Source organism: Peromyscus eremicus, chromosome 5, assembly GCF_949786415.1.
Source record: "Peromyscus eremicus chromosome 5, PerEre_H2_v1, whole genome shotgun sequence".
NCBI lineage: Eukaryota > Metazoa > Chordata > Mammalia > Rodentia > Cricetidae > Peromyscus > Peromyscus eremicus.
In genome coordinates this window covers 109768342-109789722 of record NC_081420.1, presented here as the reverse complement: position 1 = coordinate 109789722, position 21381 = coordinate 109768342, and the positions used below count along the sequence as shown (strand labels likewise).

Sequence of the window (21381 nt, the reverse complement as noted above, 5' to 3'; positions counted from 1 at the left end):
TGTAACTGGTGTTGGGATGAGTGTACAGAGACCCATTCCCAACTCCATTGCCATACTGGTGATGAGTTTCAAATAACCATGAAAAAACCTGTCAAATGATACAAAGTTTTCACTCCCCTTTCTCACTTTATCTTTTCATAGTAACTTCTGACTTTGAGAGCTCTTCTTCCCCTAAAGAATGCTGACTACTTTTCAGCTTAGAGGTTGATATCTTTGTTTATAGTCAGACTATGAAGGCTGATACCCACCTAGCAGCAAAATGATGCATGCTAATATGGCAATTAAGGCGCCCATACTAAGTCCAATGGGAAGGACATAAGCTTCAACATTGCATGACTGGACCACACCATCATTGCTACAGCCACAGACCCGGATAGTCAAGGTGCTGGTGCTGCTCAGAGGTGGGTTCCCACTGTCACTGATCACTATAGGTAATAGGTAGAGTTCTTGCTTCTGGCGGTTGAATCCATTATGCTTTGCCAAAATGCTCAGGGAGTTATCTAGAAAAAAGTAAAAATGACAATTACTTGCATCATTTCAAAACATATGCCCAAATAGAACTGGTTTTTCTAGGCCACAGGTCCTGTGAATCTTAAGCTACTTTCAGCTACAAAGGCTAATTACAGCTTCTAATCTTACCTTATCTCTTCCAATTTTATCAACTGACATGAACCAAAATATCTACAGCAAAATGTAGTGTATGAATGTATGAATGAAGCCATTGAGGAAATATAAGAGTTTACGTTTCCGTGTAAATGCAAAATAGACTATATAAAAACAATCTTCAAGGAGTTTTTCAGAAGGTATGTGTTATACCATCTCCCATAGATATGTATGTATGTTTATAATATAATCATAGAAGTGAGTTAGATAGAATGTTACCATATTGAAAAGGTCTACTTGAGAAGTTCTGTACTTAAAGACAGACTGGATGGAAATATGGACATGCAAAGCTAAGTTTACTGACTACCATGCTACCTAAACAGCAGTCAGGATGCCCTGAAGCACTTATATTGAGATAATAAAATCCAAAATTCTGTCGATTGGAGGAGATAGACCATAAACATTAAATTTCTATAGGGTCCTTTATGTATAGTTGTTATATAGGCAAGTAAATGGGATGTAAAAGCATGAATTCCATTTTGCATTAGTTATGCAAGAATTAGCATTGGCTTTGTGAAGCTATAATTGTGAGCATTTAAGTAATATGTAACACTGTGATTTCAGTTTGAAGTAAAATAAGTCATGACAAGTGACTAGTCGCATACTGACCCTATAGTCATTATGATTTCACCCTAGAAATGAACACTTTAGTCGTTCATCATCCTCAGGAGAATGATAGTCACATTATGTATATTTTAATCTGTCTTTTTAATCAATAAAAGCCACATCAATATTCAAAATGGGAACCGTGATTGTCTCACAATATTATTTTGGTCAAAAAATATTTAGTTAGTGTACTGATATTATTTGGGCAAAATTACTATTTCAATCGGGAAATTTTCCAATGTTGACAGACTCACGGACATCAGAATGCTGGGTTAGTTCATTATTGTCACTAAACAATATCATCTATGATTCCAAAGCTGTCCAATTTATGGTCATCAGTGTCCTACTGATTTCTAAAACAGTCAAATAAATGGACAACTTCTCCATTCAAATGACTTTATTATGTTGAACCTCACCATATAATAACCTCTATTAGAATTTTGTAGAAAAATGGAAATCATTCTCCAAAATAGATGCATAATTATATGTAATTTTATTTTATTTAAGATATAAACAGGCCTATAATGCTTTACTAGTAAGTAGTCAAACAGAAAAGGCACTCTGAGTTAATAATTTTTTTTCTAAATTTCTTTTGGTTGTGCCTCATTATATAGCAATTTGCACAGCAAAAAAGTTTTTCTAATAGATTTAAGCAGCAATATACCAAATGATCCAGTAATCTTTTTTCCATGACCTAGAAGGAAATACCAGTCAGCTAAAAGCAGGGCACCATTATCTCAACACAGATGAAGAATCCATGATTGTTTTGTATTTTCAGAAAGTGCATGACAAGTCTGGGTACCATTAATTAGCACAGGGAATATTTGTTGGATGGCTTCACGTCCTGTAGTTCAGAACATAAGATATGAATTGTTTTTCATCATACAAAATTAATAAAATTATAATGAGGCTTTTTCCCTTGGTGATCGTCTTTTTGTGGCTGACATTATTTACATGAGAAAGCATTGCTACATATTATTTCCTTAAAGTAGTCTACAGTGATAATTGAAATTGCACAGGAATGCTACTTGTTGCAGACCAAAAGCATGGCTTGTTGCTCTGTAAAGCATTGGAGAATCTAATATTCACTCTTGCTCGCATTTCTGTACTAATCCTAGAATCTGCATTTGTGTTGTCCTTTCTACATGAATGAAATTATTGTATAATGGAAGTACATGAGTCATTCTCCTGGGGTCGTACCCACCAGACAACATCAAATCATTCTATTTTTTTAAAATTATTTTTGTTTTCATGCATTACTGATTTACTTAAAAGGTTAATAAAATGTTTATTTTTAGTTAACTAAATCATCACTGTGGAACATATTTAAACTATAAAAGAACAATTTCATGCACTTAGAGCTAATTGTACCTGTATATGCAGAGTAAATATTTAAAAGTACACATATCAAAATATTCTTCTAGATTTTTTTCTTATAAACTAATATTGAGTTTTTATTTCATAAAATTTTAACTTTAATCTTATCATTCTCCTTTATGGTTGTTGTTTTAAACACATGTGCACTTTTAATTAATTAAGGTTGCTTTAGGTAGTGTTCCCCTTCTGGTTTATAATGTCATATGGAATTTACTTTTTCCCACACAGAAATTGATTTCCTTGAGATTAATTATAGTGTAAGTTCTTCTCCGCCCATTGATACTGAATAGTCTCTCACAAATCAAGTACACTGGGTTCACAACACTTCAAGGATACCTATTTTATTTCAACCTTCTTAGCTTTTTCCAACTTGTTTTGCTGACATCCTTTCTAACCATGAAAGTATCATACTCAGCCTTGAGGTGTCTCAGAACTTTCTCTTCTACCATGTGCTTCTGTCTGAAACAGTGCTATTATTGTCTATTTGCTGTTCTCTGACAAATATAGATGCAGATTGCCAGTCTCCTTGAGAATTCTTTTAATAACTTTGGTAAAAATGTATGAAAACTGAAATATATGTTATATAATATAAAAGAATTTGGAGAGCCTTGTTAATTTTAAGGCTATTAGTCTTTATCAAATCATGATTATTACATTATTATATAATTTCTTATTATATTATCTGTGAATAAACTGTATTAAATTTAAGTAACATCCTATCTTTTGTTTATTTTATTGTTGCTACTATATATGTTATTGCTGTAGTAAATGTTTATAAATTTAGTTATATTGTAAAATCATAATATCAATAAACTGTTGTTATATAAATAAAATGTAACTATTTTTTCAATTGCTTTTATTTTCAGCAATCTTAAATACTTTCCTTTTAGTTCTAAAAACACAACTTTTGTCAGATAATTTGATGCAATATGGAAGCAGAAGGAGCTCCAGGTAATACTCATGAAAATTATAAAGGGATATGACATTGGAAGTCTTACAAGATGGTTCAGAAGAAAAGGAGTGAATACAGAAATGCATATTCAAAAATAAATAAAGAAATAAACACATTATAGTCAAAACACTGGAAAATCTGAAAATCTTGAATCAATGAAAATCTCACATCATATGAAAAGAAACTGTTGGACAATTAACAGCAGAATTTTCTTACAAATAAAGAATTGTTAGACCTGTCAACCAGTAATTACATCCAGTAATCCAGTAAAGCTATCTCCAAATTCTGGTACGTGTGTGTGTGTGCGTGTGTGTGTGTGTGTGTGTGTGTGTGTGTGTGTGTGAGAGAGAGAGAGAGAGAGAGAGAGAGAGAGAGAGAGAGAGAGAGAGAGAGAGACTGACAGACATAGACAGAGAGAGATTGAGTTATTATCACATATCAAAATAACTGAATTTGTTACCAGTATTTACTAAAGGAAGTGTTCTACATACTAAAAGCAAAAATTGCAAATGCATGTTAAAAATAAAGAATATCAGTGAAGATTATCATGTAATTTTAAAAGACAGTATAAGTACATAATTTATGCTTTTATATCTTAACTGTTTTGAAAGTAATTATACCAAACAATATACATTTAAGGTGTTGTTGAATATATCACACACAAAATGCAAAAAATATAGCTGAATACTCCAATATCTCACTTTCAATGATATAAAAAACTTGAGTGATGATAAAATGTCAAACCTTTCACACCAGAAGCCCACAGAGCATTCCACTTAACAACTGAAGAATAAATATTTTACTCAAGTGCACTGGAAACATTCAGCATTACAAACTATATAAGACACAAAGTGAATGTGAAATGTAGAAATGATACAGCAAAGTTCTGCAACCACTCCAAAATATGGTCTCACTATATGAAATTAGCAATTATTGAAAGAAAGCATTTAAGGTTTGAAAAGTTAAATACTTGGAAGTCAAATAGTACAGAGCTCAATATCCAGTTGGTCAAGGAAAAAGTACTAGAGATTTAGAAAATATTATGATACATCAATATAAGTATGTATTTATGTATGTTTATATGTACATACGTACGTATGTATGTATGTATGCATAGGTAAATATTCAACAAAGAAAAATGCATAGGCTGCTACTGAAACACATGTGTAAGTTACATTCAAACTCTATTTGACTATATTAAGAAATCATAAAAAATTCAAAGTAACTTATTTTTTCATATTAAGATGTCAAGAAAAGATGAAAAAAAGTAATCTTAGCATAGTATTTATTGGAAGATATGTTTTCTGTTGTTAAGTTATGCATTTATTTGCATGTATTTATTTTTCTTTCTCTTTAGTTTCTCTTATATTGTGTTTCTTTTTTTTAATAATAGAGAAAAGTGATGACAAAGGAACACCCATTCGCTTTAAAGTTGGCTTTAATTTTGTTATGCAATTACTAGAAATCCTTATATTTCTTGCATTTTAATATTGTATTATCCTGTGGTTTCTTCATCTTAGACTGCTCTGCTACTTGGATTTCTGTTGCCACTTACTGAATTTTTGGCATTTATCTAGTCATTTTGAACAGGATAAGTGTTAGATTATGTCCTGGCCCTGACTTATTAGAGGAATCAAGGATGTGTTATAAACTAGAAAACACACAAGACAAAAGACACAATGACTGAAATTCATGTGTATGTACCAGATGATCTCTTTCTTTTCCTTACATTTCCTGAAATTAAATATAGGACAATAACATTACTCAAAAAATAGAGATATTTTGGCACTATCTGTTTAGAATATGGCATTTTCTGTGTGAAGCTAATATTTAACTGGATACATAAATATGTTAGATAGTGAAGGTGAGCTGCACACTCTTTGGCTTCCTGATGCTCTCAGTTAGTGATGTATTCAATATTTACATTACATGTTGTTTCCTTCAATGAGAGATTATCAGTTGTCTTATCCTTTGCAGTGTTTATTTGTGAACATGATGCCACAAGAAGAAATTTTTTAAAATCTTGCTTCTATTTATATCATTTCTATTTAGAATTGATTAATAAAGGAAATAGTCTAATAGAGAGTAAACACAGATGAATACCATCAAACACGCTTCAAATAACATTAATACTAAAATGGTATAAACATTGAGTTACTCTTACCTTAGCCAAGAAAGATGGGTGTATATTATAAATAAATAATAAGGACAAAATAAATAATAGCTATTTTCGCATACACAGACTTTCTGTGTTTTGGACAGCACATTCCAGTCTTTTTATAAATATTCTTTCAAATTCTGGCAATAAACCAAGAAAATTTTAATTTCAGTATTCATGATTTTCTTGTCCATAATTTCTCACGACATCAGTCCTATAATTTATCCCATTTTATTTGCAATCACTTTGGCTTCAACAAATATAACATCCAATTCTTTAAAACTGTGAATCTATTTTTAAATAGTAAAGAAATAAAACATCTTGTAGGAATGTCCGTCAGTCTATCCATCAGAGAATCTCTGTTACTTAATGAAAATAAAATCAGTAAGCATATGATTTTTGGAATACTATATTTATAAAATTGATGTTATTGTCTCCCCAAAATACATACAGGTATATTTATAGATATGGCTATAAATATATTAATATAGGAATATCAAACTGTACCCACATGCTCATTTTTCTATATTCATGTCTAAATCTACAGCCATAAATTTATAGACAGTATATACCTCTCTTGTTATATTTGTGACACTCTCTTGATACAGCTATAGACATAGGTCAAGAGATGAGCCTTTATAATTCTGCTTCTATAATGGGTTAGAGATTTGTTTTCTCGGACATTGCCTGCATGGCCAAGACTTTGCCCAGTCTCCATCTTTTTGTGCCATGCGTGATCGTCTTTTTGTTCTCTACTCTCCAGCTATTCTTCCATGCTTTGACCCGTCTTTCTTCCTTTATCAAAACTTTCATGTTATTATTTTGACAGACAATTTCTTTACCTCTATTTCTCCATAGTTTAAACTGAATAATTTGTGGGGTTTTTGTTTATACTTAAATGTTATTTCTTTTTGAATAATTTTTTTCCAAATATCTCTAGAAAACTTAGTGGCTGGCTCTCCAAAAAATAATTTGTGTTTTCATCAGAATGTTATTATAAAAAATGATATAGTAATGGAGATTTGATAGACACTGGAGATATGAAAATAGATGAAACTTCCAAGCAACAAATAACCAATTTAAATGCATAATGAGTCTTCAGCAAATATTTGTTAGGTAAAAAAAATGACTAAGTAATCATAAGTTATATTCTCATTCATTTCTCTTCATATAGCTTGATAAAAAGGAAGTTATATGTGGCTAAAATAAATCAAAGACATAGTTCAATTTCAAACTACTAGAAGGCATATATAGCCTATGGTTGTATATGAAAATTTAAAAGACTGACAGTTTATAAATTTTTCTCTGGGAATGCTTCATATCATAGGAAGTGAGCAAAAAAAAAACTGAGAAAGCATGTATGCAAGTAGGAAAGCTCAGAGAAGATACAGCCTAAGTACTGGGAAAACCATCATGTAAAACAAGTGTTCCAGAGAATTCCCCTTATTTATAAAAGTGGACAACTTTGTCCTGTATTCCATGTTTTCCCATAATTGTTAATAGTATTTCATCACTAAAAATTGGAAATCAAAAGAATATTTTTCACAGAAGTTAATATCTTCTTTTTTTTTTTTTTTTAAATAGGAATAGCTGCATTTGTTGCGAAGTTGCTGGATTTGTGCCTCTCAGGTTCCTTCATTGAAACTAACACAGTGTTGCTATCTGTGGAGATGGCCAGACTAATGAAGCCGTAATATTTGATGGCATGATCATTTAGAATTAGTGATCTGGAAAGTAGAGGTGCCGAAGAATTGGCATTCTCCATTCCCTGCTTTCCATGCTCACACACAACAACTACATAGGAGCATCGATGTGGTAGTCCCTATTTGTCAAGAGAAGAGGCCTCAGGATGAAACCTTCCTCACTAGAATCTCTAATTTGGGCTTGTTGTTTTTAAGAAATACATTTCTGTTGTCAAAACCATCAAGCTGCAGTGTGTTTATCCAATTTCAAGGTCAGGTTAATACCTTGTCGTAATCACACATATATTCCATGCTTAAACAACAACAACAACAAAAAATATGAAATCTGATTTAAAGAGATAAACAATGCATATCTGAGTAATTTTTCAATTTTTCCTGTTTTTCTACATGATTATATACATAATTTTGTATAATTTATATCTCAATTTTCACGAATTTCCTCCCTGTCCTTCCCTTCATCTCTTTCTTCCTTCCTCCTTCCCTTCTTCCTTTTTTCATCCCTTCCTTTTTTTTCTTTCCTTAATTTCTTCCAGTTGGCCCTTTGTATTTTTAGTGAAAGTGTTCATTATAATTTCTGCCAATATTTTGTACACAATCTATGATTTTAGATAACACAGCAGCAGATCCTAGTTTTCACATGGCTTCAGTGAAGTTCATTTGTGGTGGTCCTAATGCTAAACTATGCCTTTGGTTTGGGACCCATTCATTTAAAACCATGGAGTTAATCCTTCTTTCTTTGTCTTTTATATGCAAGTAAGACAAAAAAAAAAAAAAAAAAAAAAAAAAAAAAAAAAAAAAAAAAAAAAAAAAAAAAAAGGGAGCCAGAATTAAAGAAGGCTTTTGCCAGGCAGCTATTTATTACAAAGTAAATAGCTGGCGAGATAATCTGTAGTTATTGTGCCTTTTTGAGATATTTGACTTGCAAATTTAATTCAAATTTTCTTGGTCAAGTCAAGAGGAATGAAAACAGTCATAAGGTCAACACAAATGAAAATTGGCATGGTGTTTAGGAAGTATGGACAAGAGTTTTAATTAAGCTCTTATCATTGTGCTATAACTGTAGTTTATTTATAAACACTGGGCAAAGCCAGAGAAACTGCTAAATCTGTGCATGCTCAGCACAGTGAAAGTATGCACACACAGTGTCTAATACTTAAGGTTATGAAGCAAATGGAACATCTATACTTCACCCACATTTTCAGACTCCAAACAGAGTCCATGGGGGAATAGTCTCACAGTAATGAGTTTATAAAATTAAATTTTTGTGAAGCCAGTTTTCTTTTGCATTATTATAGCTTTTTGCAAAGTTCATTAAATATATATGTGCATATCATCTTCCCCAAATAGTTGTGTATTCTGAGATATGTAATTAGACTGTTGTCTTACTTTTTGCTGTTTTTCCTTATTATTTTTTTCCATTTAGATTGTCCATCCTGCCACCTAGAGTCTATCACCTCAATGGTTATATGTTGAATCATTACCAAATATTATCATCTTTAATAATAAAAGACACCCAGTCATAAAACATTGATCTGTCTGGCTTTCAAAAGAGAACATCATCTGGGATCTTTTTGCAATCTCCTAGATTAACACCAAGTGGAATGTTTAGTCAACAGTCTACAATTACACATGGAATGAATTAGCACTTTTTTAACATAGGAAAACACACTTAGAGCTTTTTCTGCATCACAGTTCCTCCAGCACCAGGGCTCTATAAATATCTAGCTAGTTGTCGTTTGGGAATGGAAATGTACAGATAGTAAGCCACAGAAACATAAGCAGGTTTTAAGGATTTCTTTCTAAAGAAACTAGATTCCTCATTTCTAAAGCATTAATATAAAGTGTTTCACATCAAATGAAGATGGTATTTAGTGGGATAATGCCCAGAAAAGATTGTGCTTGCTTGTTATCTTTATTTTCCTGGTTTCAGTATTCTTCATGTGCTCACTGTGGTGAGTGGTAGAACATTAATTTAATGCTATTATTGCTGATTCAACATACAATCATGCCAAAACCTAATCCACAGAACCTAGGAATGTGATCTTACATGGAAAAGAGTCTTTGTCGGTAATTGACTTAAAATTGTGAAATATGGAGTTTGCATAGGATTACTCAGTGGGACTTAAATCCTTTAATACTTGTCTGTGCAAGACTGAGGAAGAATGAAATTTGACACAGGGGAAAAGAAGGAACAATAAAGCAACAGAGTGCCTGAGGCAGAGGTGGTATGATTTGGCTATAAGCCAAGTGGTGCCTGCAGCAACAGAAGATGGGAGAGACAAGGAAGGATTCTGTCCTTGCTTCTAAAAGGAGCATGCATTTTCACATGTCTCCCAGAGCTCCAAAAGCAAAACAAAACTACAACAACAACAACAATAAAAAACAAAAAAAAAAGACAAAACAAAAACAAAAAACAAAACAAAATGAAAAACCACTCTGTTCTTTTATCCATCAAGTTTAAGGTCATTCTATAAAATGAATACAATTGGCTGTCTTCTATATCTGTGTATAATTTACTGTGGCAGGATAGGAATCGATATGGGACTCTCATTGTACATATGAGGAGGATTTTAAAAGATAAAGTGACTTGTTCAAGGATTCTCATCTGAAAACTGGGAAGTATAATCAAGTTCAATGTATTTTCTGCAATGTTTCTTTGTCTCCTTTTAACAAAACTTGTCTAAAAATGTGGCGAAGAGAGTTCTGAAAATGTTTTATTAAGAAAGCAAGGACAAGAATAAATGAGAAAGAGCAAGAGAGAAGCTTTTCTATCTCTGGCTGCTATCCTCATAAACGAGGGGAAGAAAGAAGTGGCCAAGGTCTTTGGTGGATTAAAGTATATGATTTTTTAAACAATTACTAAGATATCCAGGGCTGGAGAGATAACTCATTTCATAAAGTACATGATATTGAAGTATGAGATCTGAGACCGGATCCTCAGCACAAAGGTGCTGTAGGACTGCAAGAGCCTGTTACTAGTCATTGGGCAGAAGAGACAAGAAGTTCCGGGGTTTTCTGGCCAGATAGTTTTGTCAAATCAGTGAGCTCCAAGTCTAGTGAAAGACCTTGTCTCAAAATTAAGATGGATGGTTCCTATGGTTTGGTTCCACAAGTAAGGGAATTTGTTGCCAAGCTTGATGACTTGAGCATAATCTCTGGAACCTACATAGAGGAAGGAGAGAACCAACTTTAGAAAGGTCTCCTTAGACCTCCTTATGCTTTGTTGTTCACATGAATGTTCATGCGCAGATAGGTGTACACACACACACACACACACACACACACACACACACACTCACACACACACAGAGATAGACAGACAGAGACAGATAGACAGGCAGACAAATAGAGAGATACAGAGAGAGACAGAGACAGAGACACACACAAATAAAACAAGCAATTGAGGAAGATATTTGACATCAGTCCCTGACCTCTACTGGTACATGTACAAACAGGTTCTAGTACATATGTGCACAAACATATAAGTATGCAAGATAAATATAAGTAAACAACAAGAAAAAAGCTATCCAACATTGAATGTTATACCCTTGAGAAGACATCACACAGCTTATCATTGTCACATAGGAAAATAAAATAGCATATTATAAAATAACGTTAGCCATAACTACATTATGAACCAGAGAGCCTTTGGGATTCCACAGAAGAATACAGGTATCACAAAATCCAGTGTCCATGAACATTCAGTGACTCTGCTCTGGTGCTGTGGATTGTATTGGCTTTTCCTCCTGGACTTAATTAGCAGGCTCTTTCTTACACAAATGCTCCATGTACCTTTTACAGATCCCTTAATGCTCAGAAGAAAGGTAGATTTATCCCACTTCAGGCTCTGAGGAGTCAAGTATGAAGACCAATAAATATTACCTTCATATTCTAAAAGGGACATAGGCATAACTGACCCACCAAAGTGAAAACTACTTCAAGAATCACTTTCCATTTTGCTTGAGTGAGAATTTTAAAGCTTTTGTACATATTAGCAGATCTGGAAAGAGTATTTTAACTATTTGGATTTATAAAGAAGTATAAAGATTGCACTTTAGGATACATACTTCTTAGAGAAATTGGAAATGAACAATAGCCAGGTCTTTACTGAACTCTCCTGAAGGATTCAGAAAATAACATATTAAATGCCAATGTATTGGAAAACTATCATCAGCCAATTGCTTTTTTTGCTTTATGTGTTGACTGAGCACATGAAGATAGTAAGAAACTAGAAATCATAGATGAATTTGTTTTGCAGTGAAGTTGATTTATGATCATCCGTAGAGATGATAAAAAAATACAAAGGACTACAGTGAGATTTGGTTTAAAATAGATATTTAAGTGAAGGACACATTGTGCCAAAATATTGAAAGTTTAATCGTTGGGAGTGAGTATAGAATGTGAGAGAAAAGAGAAGCACCTGAGCTGAATTGCTACCCAATTAACTTGCTTTGATTTGAAAGATATCAACTATCCATGAGATCATCACTTTTTTGGGGCCTATCATCTGTTCTCCCACAAAGCATGTAGAATTGTTCCTTTGCACATATGAACGTGTCATAAATGCTTTACCAGTCAATCACCACAAATGGTGTTAATCTATTTTTCCTAGCCAAATTCCATATTAATTTCTTTCAAGTACACATTGATACATTCAATTAATTTTGTTTTCAGTAATTCAGCACCAAGTGCCTACCAGAGCTCCCTAACAAAGGAAAGCCTCTGCCAGTATCCTACCCAACAAAATGTAATGCAATAGAATAGACTTTGTCTGTTGACCAACTGTGAGATCCTTTGAGGAGATCATTATCTTTATTACTTGTACAAGACAGACTATATGTGTTCTTTTAAATAGTCTCTATAGATTTTATTTCATCTTTATTAAATAAACAAGTGGATGACAGGGAAGTTAAGATATGATTATCAGTCTTGAATGCTTCTGTCTCAGAAAACAAGCAAAAGGCTGTAATTAGACAAAATATCATGTATTTGGTTTTCTACTCTGTACTTGTCATTCATGTCCTTCCATCTGGCTCCAGTGGCCATGACCCACTATTCCACTCTGAGTTTGCTTTAAATTTCAATCCTTAGCTCAAATTGAGACTGGAAAGTATTTGAAAAGAGTTCCCTGTGCTTGGCTTAGAACAAAAGACTGGTTTGTCAAAATGGTAAAACATGGAGACGCTTTTCACCTCTCGTCCCATAAATTCCCATGTTTATGCTCCTTCATCTTTTTCTAATCTCTTTGGAGAGTTTTAGAACCTTCATTGCAATCTAACTCAAGTGCCAGATTATCTTTTCTGAATTCCAAATGTATGCTTCTTTTACTTATATGTTGAAATTGTCCATCAGAAAATATTCAATATCATACATTTAACTTTTAAATATTGAAGCTAATAACATCAGTCTCTATAATTCTCAGTCAACAAAGATCACTTTAGTGCAATCTTAGTGACTGTTCTTGCATATGTCTCCAATTGGAGCCAGCAACATCAAAACTTCAATATAAGGAAACTCTACCATCCTGCAGTAACCAGGTGAAAATGAAAACTCCTTTAGAAATTAGTCAATAGAAGAAATAACTCAAGGATTTTGAAGTATATAATTCAGAAGTATATCATACGCGATGTTATGTGCATGAAAAGAATATAAAATGGTGAGGATTAACTTATCCAATAAATACACAAGTTACATTGGTTAATAAAAGTGATTCAGTATGTAATGGGGCCAGATAATAAACAATGCCTAGAAACATCTAAACCACATCTAATTTCACATACATGCAATACAATAAAGGCAGCACTCATCACTGTCTTGCATGGTGCATTGTAGTAATTTTTAAAGAAGCACATACAAACATTAAAGCATCGTAGTGTATCTATTTATAAGTTTATTTTAAAATACTAGTAATTTAGACTCTGAACTATCTGGTCCGTGTTGGCATTTCAAATCCCAAGCTTATCTAATTTTCATTTGTGCATGTATAGATATTCACACAATAAAATTAAAAGAAAATATTCATTCACTACATTCATTCACTTTGTATATAAATAGCAGAGAATGTAAAAAAATGTGCATTCTCATGTTTTATCGTAAAACAGCTGAATAAGAGTTTCTAAGGGTAGAGCCTGGATTTCTGCATTTGAAATAACTTCTTTTTGTTGGTATAAAAATCTAGGAAGCTTGGGAGTCATTTCTCCCCTTAGGTGTTAGCAGTAGTTAATGGCTTTGCCCAAGCTGTCAGAGGCGTCACTGGGAAAGCTATTATGCTCTGGGTTGTGTAATCCAGTAGGGGTAGCAGCTGATAGCAGTTTTCCTGCATAATTCCTTCTTTCCTGGTTTAGTGGTAAAAGAGCTGCTAGAAAAGGAGGGAAATGATGCAAGAAACTATGGCATCCTACAGGGAGCTGAAGTCCAGTGTTTGTCCTTGAATCATTTTAAAATTTAATATGTTCTATTAAAACAGGTTGGCTAAACATATATCTCCGGGCAGAAGTCTTAATATACAGTGAAGGCGAGAGGATGGAAGGCTGCTATGTAGATAAAATTATCATTCAAGCAGTGGTTACATTATCATTCCTCCCAGACTGCTGAGAATGGCACGTAGTTTTGTATCTTAAGATTGAAACTTTCTAGTGTTGAAAATAGTGCTGTTTTGATCATTCAAAAATGACTTTACATTAAAGGTCAAAATGATTTGCTTTTCCTTATATTCACCCACATATTAACAGGTTAAAATACAGATGGAGAGAGCAGAAAGGAAATGATTGGAGAAAGAAAAGACACCTGTGTAGGTCACCCTTATGATTGAGGGAGAAATCACATCAGACTCATTCAAACGCTTTTTTTATTGAAAATGTAATCTGATAAAATACCCTATTGTTGTATACTATAGAGAAATCTGAATACATTTGAAGTCATGCATGATTTCATTTTAATACTTTTTTTTTAATAAAAGATTTTTTGCATGAGTCTTTTAAAATATTCTCTGATGATATTTGATTTCCCAGGCTCCTAGTTGGCAAGGAACCTGTGCTACTTCCTAGCATTGAGCAGTTCTATAAAGGTCCCGAAAACCAAATTCTTCACAGTATTTCATTATAGAAGACACATTTAATAAACCAAGGAAAGTTTAGGGAATATGCTCATATTTCAGAAGTCTAATTCCTAAACACTCATGTGAGGTTTCATCAGCTTTGGATTTGTATTTTGGAAGTTTTCTACATGCAATATTGTTCTATTATCCAGATGTAGAAGGATTCAGGATTTTTTTTTTAATCCCAGTTTCATAACAAGCCACAATGAATTTTAAAAGGATTCATGAAAAAACAACACTTACTTCTAGTAAATATATAAATTAATGCAGCCACTATGGAAGTCAGTATGATGCTTCCACACTAACACACCAACGTGAAAATATGCCAAGAAAACCAAGTGACCAGTATGACAATGTCTAATGGTCTAACAAAGGTGTGATGAAATATCCCCAACAACAGACATGAAAAGCATAAAATAACAGTTAAAATAAAAACATAATTAAGGGTTCGAAAGTAATCATTCACCAATGCTCAGTTAAAGAAAGTTAATTTTCTTGAAAGAAAATTCTACAGATAAACTAAAATCCACACACAAAAGGTAAAATTTCTGGCATAGTGTGTAAGTATCTAAAACAAATATCTCATAATTTATGAAATGCCGTCCTGTAAGTGTAGAATATTTACATAAAAAGGACTCTCTTTGGTGGTTTGAAAGAGAATTCCCCCCATAGGCTCCTATATTATAATGCTTTGTCAATAGAGAATGCCACTTTTTTGAGAGAAATTCAGAGGTGTGGCCTGGTTGGATTAGGTTGTCCTTATTGGAGGAAGTGTGTCACTAGGGGTGGGCTTTGAGGTTTCAAAAGCCTAAGCTAATCCAAGTGTCTCTCTTCCTGTTGCTTTCATATTGAGACATAGAACTCTCAAGTGCTTCTCCAGCACCATCTCTACCTGTATGCTGACATGCTCCTACCATGATGAAAATGAACTGAACCCCTGAAATTGTAAGCAAGCCTCAGTTACATGCTTTCTTTTATAAGAGTTGTTGTGGTCATGGTGTCTCTTCACAGCAGCAGAACACTGAATAAGGCACTGTCCTAGCTTTGTATTGTGTAGGAACAGAATGTAATATCTATCTATCTATCTATCTATCTATCTATCTATCTATCTATCTATCTACCTATCTATCCATCCATCTATCTATCTAACTATTTATCTATTGATAACTATGAAGACAATAATATGTTAATTTGAAGTTTTTATATTATATATGAAGTTGTATAGTCTATACTGACAGAATATAAATATTAGACAAATGACAATAGTTTTAATGAGATAGCTATGGTTAGTAATTTAGCAGAAAGCATTAAATAGAACACCAAATAATTATAAAAAAGAAATTTGACAGAGAAAGAAATAAAACAATTATGAACCAATAAAAATAAACTACTAAATAGAACACTTAAAGCATGGGATTATAAATTTTATTTCAAATAAAAGTAAACTAAATATGGGGAGACACATCAAACACTAAAGGTCTTTTGAAATGCCCTATGGAAAGCTAGTATTGTAAATGCTTCCTAGATATATACATATATGAAAGGCTTTTAAATGGGGTCACCATATAATAGCAGAAACAATGCCCCAACTAGACATCTTTCCCTCCCAAGTAAAATCTCCAGTTTCATGAATGTGCTACATCAGATGAGACTTTGGCCAATAGAGTCCAATAAAGCCATCCAAACCTCACGTGGCATTGCCAAGGATTTTACTCTTCATAACCTGATGGTAAGATTCTGTTGTTGGAGACAAGACTTACTTTTGTTCTCAAACATGGAGAAATAGAGCTTGTGACCAACTAGAATGTTTACTTCCATAGACCGACATGTGTGATTCTGGAAAATGTTTTACATGCTATCAGAGAAAAAGAGTAATCGTCTGTTTCATCCAGCTATAAACCCTGTGTCCTCCCTCCAAGACATACTGGTGCCGTCATGGAGCAAATGGGAGTAATGAGCCACATTTTTACTACTACTACTACTATTACTACTACTACTATTAGTACTACTACTACTATTGTGTTGAAGACTCACTCATGAGTTGGAACCTCATGCTACTAAAAGTGGTGAAGTACCTAAGACTAGGTAGGTCATGAAAGTTTTCTACTATTATACTGCTAAAGGAAAATAGCAATAAAATGACTCCTAATGACATATTTCTATACCTATAGATCAGAGCTGCACTTAGGTATCATCAGAGAAGCTTCTTATTACATTATATGTCAATTAAAAAAGATATTCACAACTGGACAATGTGTAGAGAATGAGACTTTGGATCACTCTTTCCTAAATGGTATATTATCATCAAATTCATTCTCTCAAGGTTCAGGAATCTATTCAGAAAAGGATGGTGGAAGACTGTAAGAACCAGAGGTGTTGGACTAGTTCAAGGAAAAAGCATCTTCTGGACACACAGGAACTCCCAGAGACTGCCAGTATGTACAAGATCTACACATGCTCAAACTGAAAAATCCCAGTACTGAGAAGGGAAAGTAGACTAAAGTCCCATCCCTAATCAAAAATATATTTGCAATTGATATCTTCTGGGAAAGGTATCAACCACATATGAAGACAGGCCCAATGCCCAGGAGTCAACATAAAACAGACTCCATGATTTTTTTGAGTGTGTGCATATGTGTACCTTATGTTTTGTTTTGTTTTGTTTGGCTATTTTCATCTCTGATTTTTTTTAACTTTTACTTTGTTTATTTTGGTTTATATTTATATTATTTTTTTAATTTTTGGAGCTCTTTTTCTTTCTTTTTTTTTTCTTAGAGAAAGGGAGATAACATTAAGTTGGGTGAATAGGGATGGGAAGGATCTTGTAAGAGTTGGGAGTTGGGGTAGGAGAAAGAATACAATGAAAGTGGATCATATAAAAAAACTTTAAAATAACTTTTGAATTGAAAAAATACATTAAATCTTCAAATGAAAATGTATACAAAGAAAACCACTAAAAGTACAGGCTATACAATAGAGGAACAAATTTACTTGCCATACAACTGATTGGGATTAATATATATTTGGAACATATGAAGCATGAAATAAACCAAATACCAAATCCCACATGATCTAATCAACTAATGGGCACATTAAATGCAAAGATAATTTGTAACTAACATGGCTGCTTACAAGGACCTAAACAACGAAGATGCCAATGGACATGCTGACAAAGAAGAGCAATATCTCAATGATCTCAACCCTGGAAGAGAATACAGAGAATCAAGGAAAGCTGAGATCAGGAGAAATACTTTTCCTCAGGGAAGAACCCACTAATTGCTTATCCAATACCAAATGGTCAGTTCTGAAATAATACATCAAGGTAACTTTATATAGTTGAGTAGGTTTTATTTATATATTTTTGGAAAAAAGAACATGTATATCAACAGTTAAAGAAAAACAGAAAATAAATTCGAGAGAGAGCAGGTTGGGGGCTCATAGGAGGGGGCAAGGGAAGAAAGGAAAATAAGATGTCACGTAATTATAGTTTGTTAAAAAAGAAGTACAAATAGTCAATCTACATATGAAAAATGTTTGCCATCTCTAGGTGCCTGAGAAATGTAAATAAAACTACCTTTGGATTTCACCTCATCTCAGTTACAGCTATCATTGACATGAGACTGTGAAGACTGAGGGCAAAAAGGAATGATTCTGCATGGTGGGTGAGATGGGTGAGGATGGAAATGAGTCTGAATACTGTGGAAATCTTTATGGAACATTCTTTAAAAACTCAAAAAAAATCATATAATTTAGCTTTTCTGCTTTTAGGAATATAACCAGAGGTATCTAAGTAAGCATGCTACACCATAACAATATCTACATACCCATAAATATCATGGCATTTTTACGGTCACTAAGTCATGGAATCAATCTCAACATTGACAGAAGAATGGGCAGATAACATGAAAGGTATATGTACATAATAAGATCTTATTTTGCCATGATGACAAACAACATTATATGGTTTGCAGGAAAAAAAAAATGAAACTGTAGATCACCATGTTATGTGAAATAAGCCACACTCTAAAAGAAAATATGTTATTTCTTTTATATGTGAAACTTAAATTGAATCTATACACCCATAATCTTGTATAAGTTTGCATATGTACAGATATATGATGTGAAAGTATAAGGATTATTTGTTAAATAAGGTTTAGAGGAGAGAGCAGAGGATATGGGGTAAATATGGTAAAGATACATAACATACTAGAATGAAAGTTTTCTTTTTTTGAATCACATTGCTATGTAGGAAGTATATATGCTAATGAAAAGATATGTCATTTTAATTTTTCAATCATAAAGTTATAGACACAGAGAAAATTTCATGTAAAATTATCCTCAAACTTGTAACTGAAAAATACATCAAGAAAATACTAGTCAAACATTCTAAGGTGGTTGTATTAATATCAAACAAGATGGATTTTGGAACTATGAATATTACCGATAATAAAGAAGATGGTTCCATAACAATGAAAAGGTCAATTGAGTAAGAATACAAAATAAAATTATATTAACAATTCCCAGGGGTATTTCTGCCAGTGATACAACTTGATTTTTCTTTAAGTAGCTAGATAAATGGAAGGAAGAAACAGATTAGACTATCATGTCAATAGAATTCTGTATAAATCAACAACACTAATTTGTGTTAAAATTTAGGAAACTATAAATAGATTTTTTTCCACTATGGTGAACTTCAGCTATGAAAGCATGTTTTGGTTCCTATCATACTTGTTGAAAGACTGGCTGTCTTTTAGAAAAAAAACCAGCATCAATCAAGGTGATTGTCTCTCTCTTTATTTCTGCACTCTGCTTCAGACCCTACTCAGAGTAATTAGGCACTAATAAAAGTTACAAATCAGACAAGATGATCTACAGTGCCTTACTCCATGATAGGATGATACTGAACATCAAAGTTGCTTATAGAAGTGTGCAAAGTTAGCACCTCCTCATGGAATGTCTCACAGTCTGCTGCCATGTGTACTCAGAGGATCTTAAAAAGAAATGGATGAGGGCTAATCATGAGAAGATGTAACATTTTATGCTTTTCATAAGATACTGAGAGCATGAGTTCACTCCTTTAACAAACTTAGAAATATACAGTTAAAATGCATGTTTATTTTAGTTTAATCACATGACAATATTCATCAATTTAGGGACAGAGATGTGATTCAGCTACTAAGTGCTTGTTATCAAACATGATAACCTGAGGTTGATCCCCAAAATGCACATGATGGAAATAGAGAACTGACTGCCAACTACCAGAATTTATTCTCTGGCCTCCCCAAGCACTGCAATGCACACACAAACACACACACACACACACACACACACACACACACACACACGCACACGCACACGCACACGCACACGCACACGCACATGCACTAAAAGAACAAATGTAAAAAGAATAGCAAAATGTCACTTTAAATATCTCCCAATTCATATAAATGAAAGCTTCTACATTTTCAAAGTTTTTCTCAGAAGGATACATAGTTGTCTTCTCTTTGAACTCCACTGATTCTTGTTTCAGAAACTTCCTTCTGCACCTGAGTCTGATCTCCTCATGATCTGAGATGAAGAGCCTACCATAATCCTGCACTGCTGACAGATATAATATGTCATTGGCCCCTGTGAGAAACTACTGCTTCTTTCCTTATTGGGACTTTTCATTTATTTTTCAAAGTCTTTCCCACTGGCAATCTCAAACTTTAATTCATCTGATGTAAAGGGTGATTTCCTATAAGAATTCTTAAACTTAACATTGAATCATATAATGCACTGGTATTTCTGCCATATTAGGATTGGTATTGGCTGCCACTCTATTTTCACTGAATTTCTATTATTCTCATGAGCATAGCCACTCATAATTTCTTCCCTGGCTTTTTAGTAAGGGCAGCAATATCTCCTTTTGTCTAACACTATGCATTCTTTAGATCGGCAGTACTAGTTTTAAATTTAGGAGAATAATCATTGATAATTTTGAGTATTTCCATATTTTGGTTACTTTTCTCACAGCTTTGAACATGTGTCTGAGAGGAGCAGCTTGAGAAAAGATCTTATCTGGGCTCCAGGTTTAAGAGAGTGTATGTCCCATATTGTGTGGTGGGCATGGCAACAGGTGCATCAAGCGACTGTTCAATTGTTTCTGCAGTCAATGAACAGAGAGAGGTGAATGCTGGAGCACACCTGGCTTTGTCATTGCGTTTGAGACCTACTCTGCATTAGGGATTTCATGCATGGTACTGTAAGGCCAGACAAAAGCCCATGACTTGGGAGATCCTAAGCTCTAGGAAGAATGTACTTCTGTTTTCCTAAACAGCCATGCTCTCAAAATTGTCTTCTATTTATGTATGTTTTTACTGATAGATTTGTGTTGCTGGCAACTTGATTCAGAAGTGCTTCTCTTTATAGTGGTTAGTTTTTAATGCAAGACTCATAAGTAGTCAAAGTGATGAGGATAAATAATTGTAAATGCTCAGTTATGGATGAATCATTTGTATCAACCTTGTCTCATCCAACGTAGTCGCATCACCGAGGAAGAAGGACTTAGAAAACACAAGAGTCAACAGATGGAGAGGAAAACTGAAATGCTGACTTCTGGTGTGACATGGGTGTCCCATATATTGGCTCACAGCAAGTATGGTAACATTATAGGCAAAAAAGCAAAAAACTCAGTCTAGACAAAATTTCAGCATAGACTGAGGAGGGGGCCTTTGAAACCCCACATATGGGTAGGCAGGGATTGGTAACTGCTTGCTGCCAAGGGAGGGAGAGCCGCTCTCCTTTGAGCCTCTGGCTGCCGGTGGGTTGCCTATGCCCCAATATC

The 21381-nt window shown here is 33.6% G+C and overlaps 1 protein-coding gene across 1 annotated transcript in view; it reads right to left on the bottom strand.

Annotated features, from left to right (window-relative positions):
• The window catches only part of Cdh8 (cadherin 8), a 357383-nt gene that overhangs the window by 2880 nt on the left and 333122 nt on the right, over positions 1-21381 (bottom strand). Inside the window, exon 10 of the mRNA XM_059263074.1 lies at positions 249-500. Within this exon, the coding sequence (XP_059119057.1) occupies positions 249-500 (252 nt within the window). The remainder of the gene's footprint in view (positions 1-248; positions 501-21381) is intronic.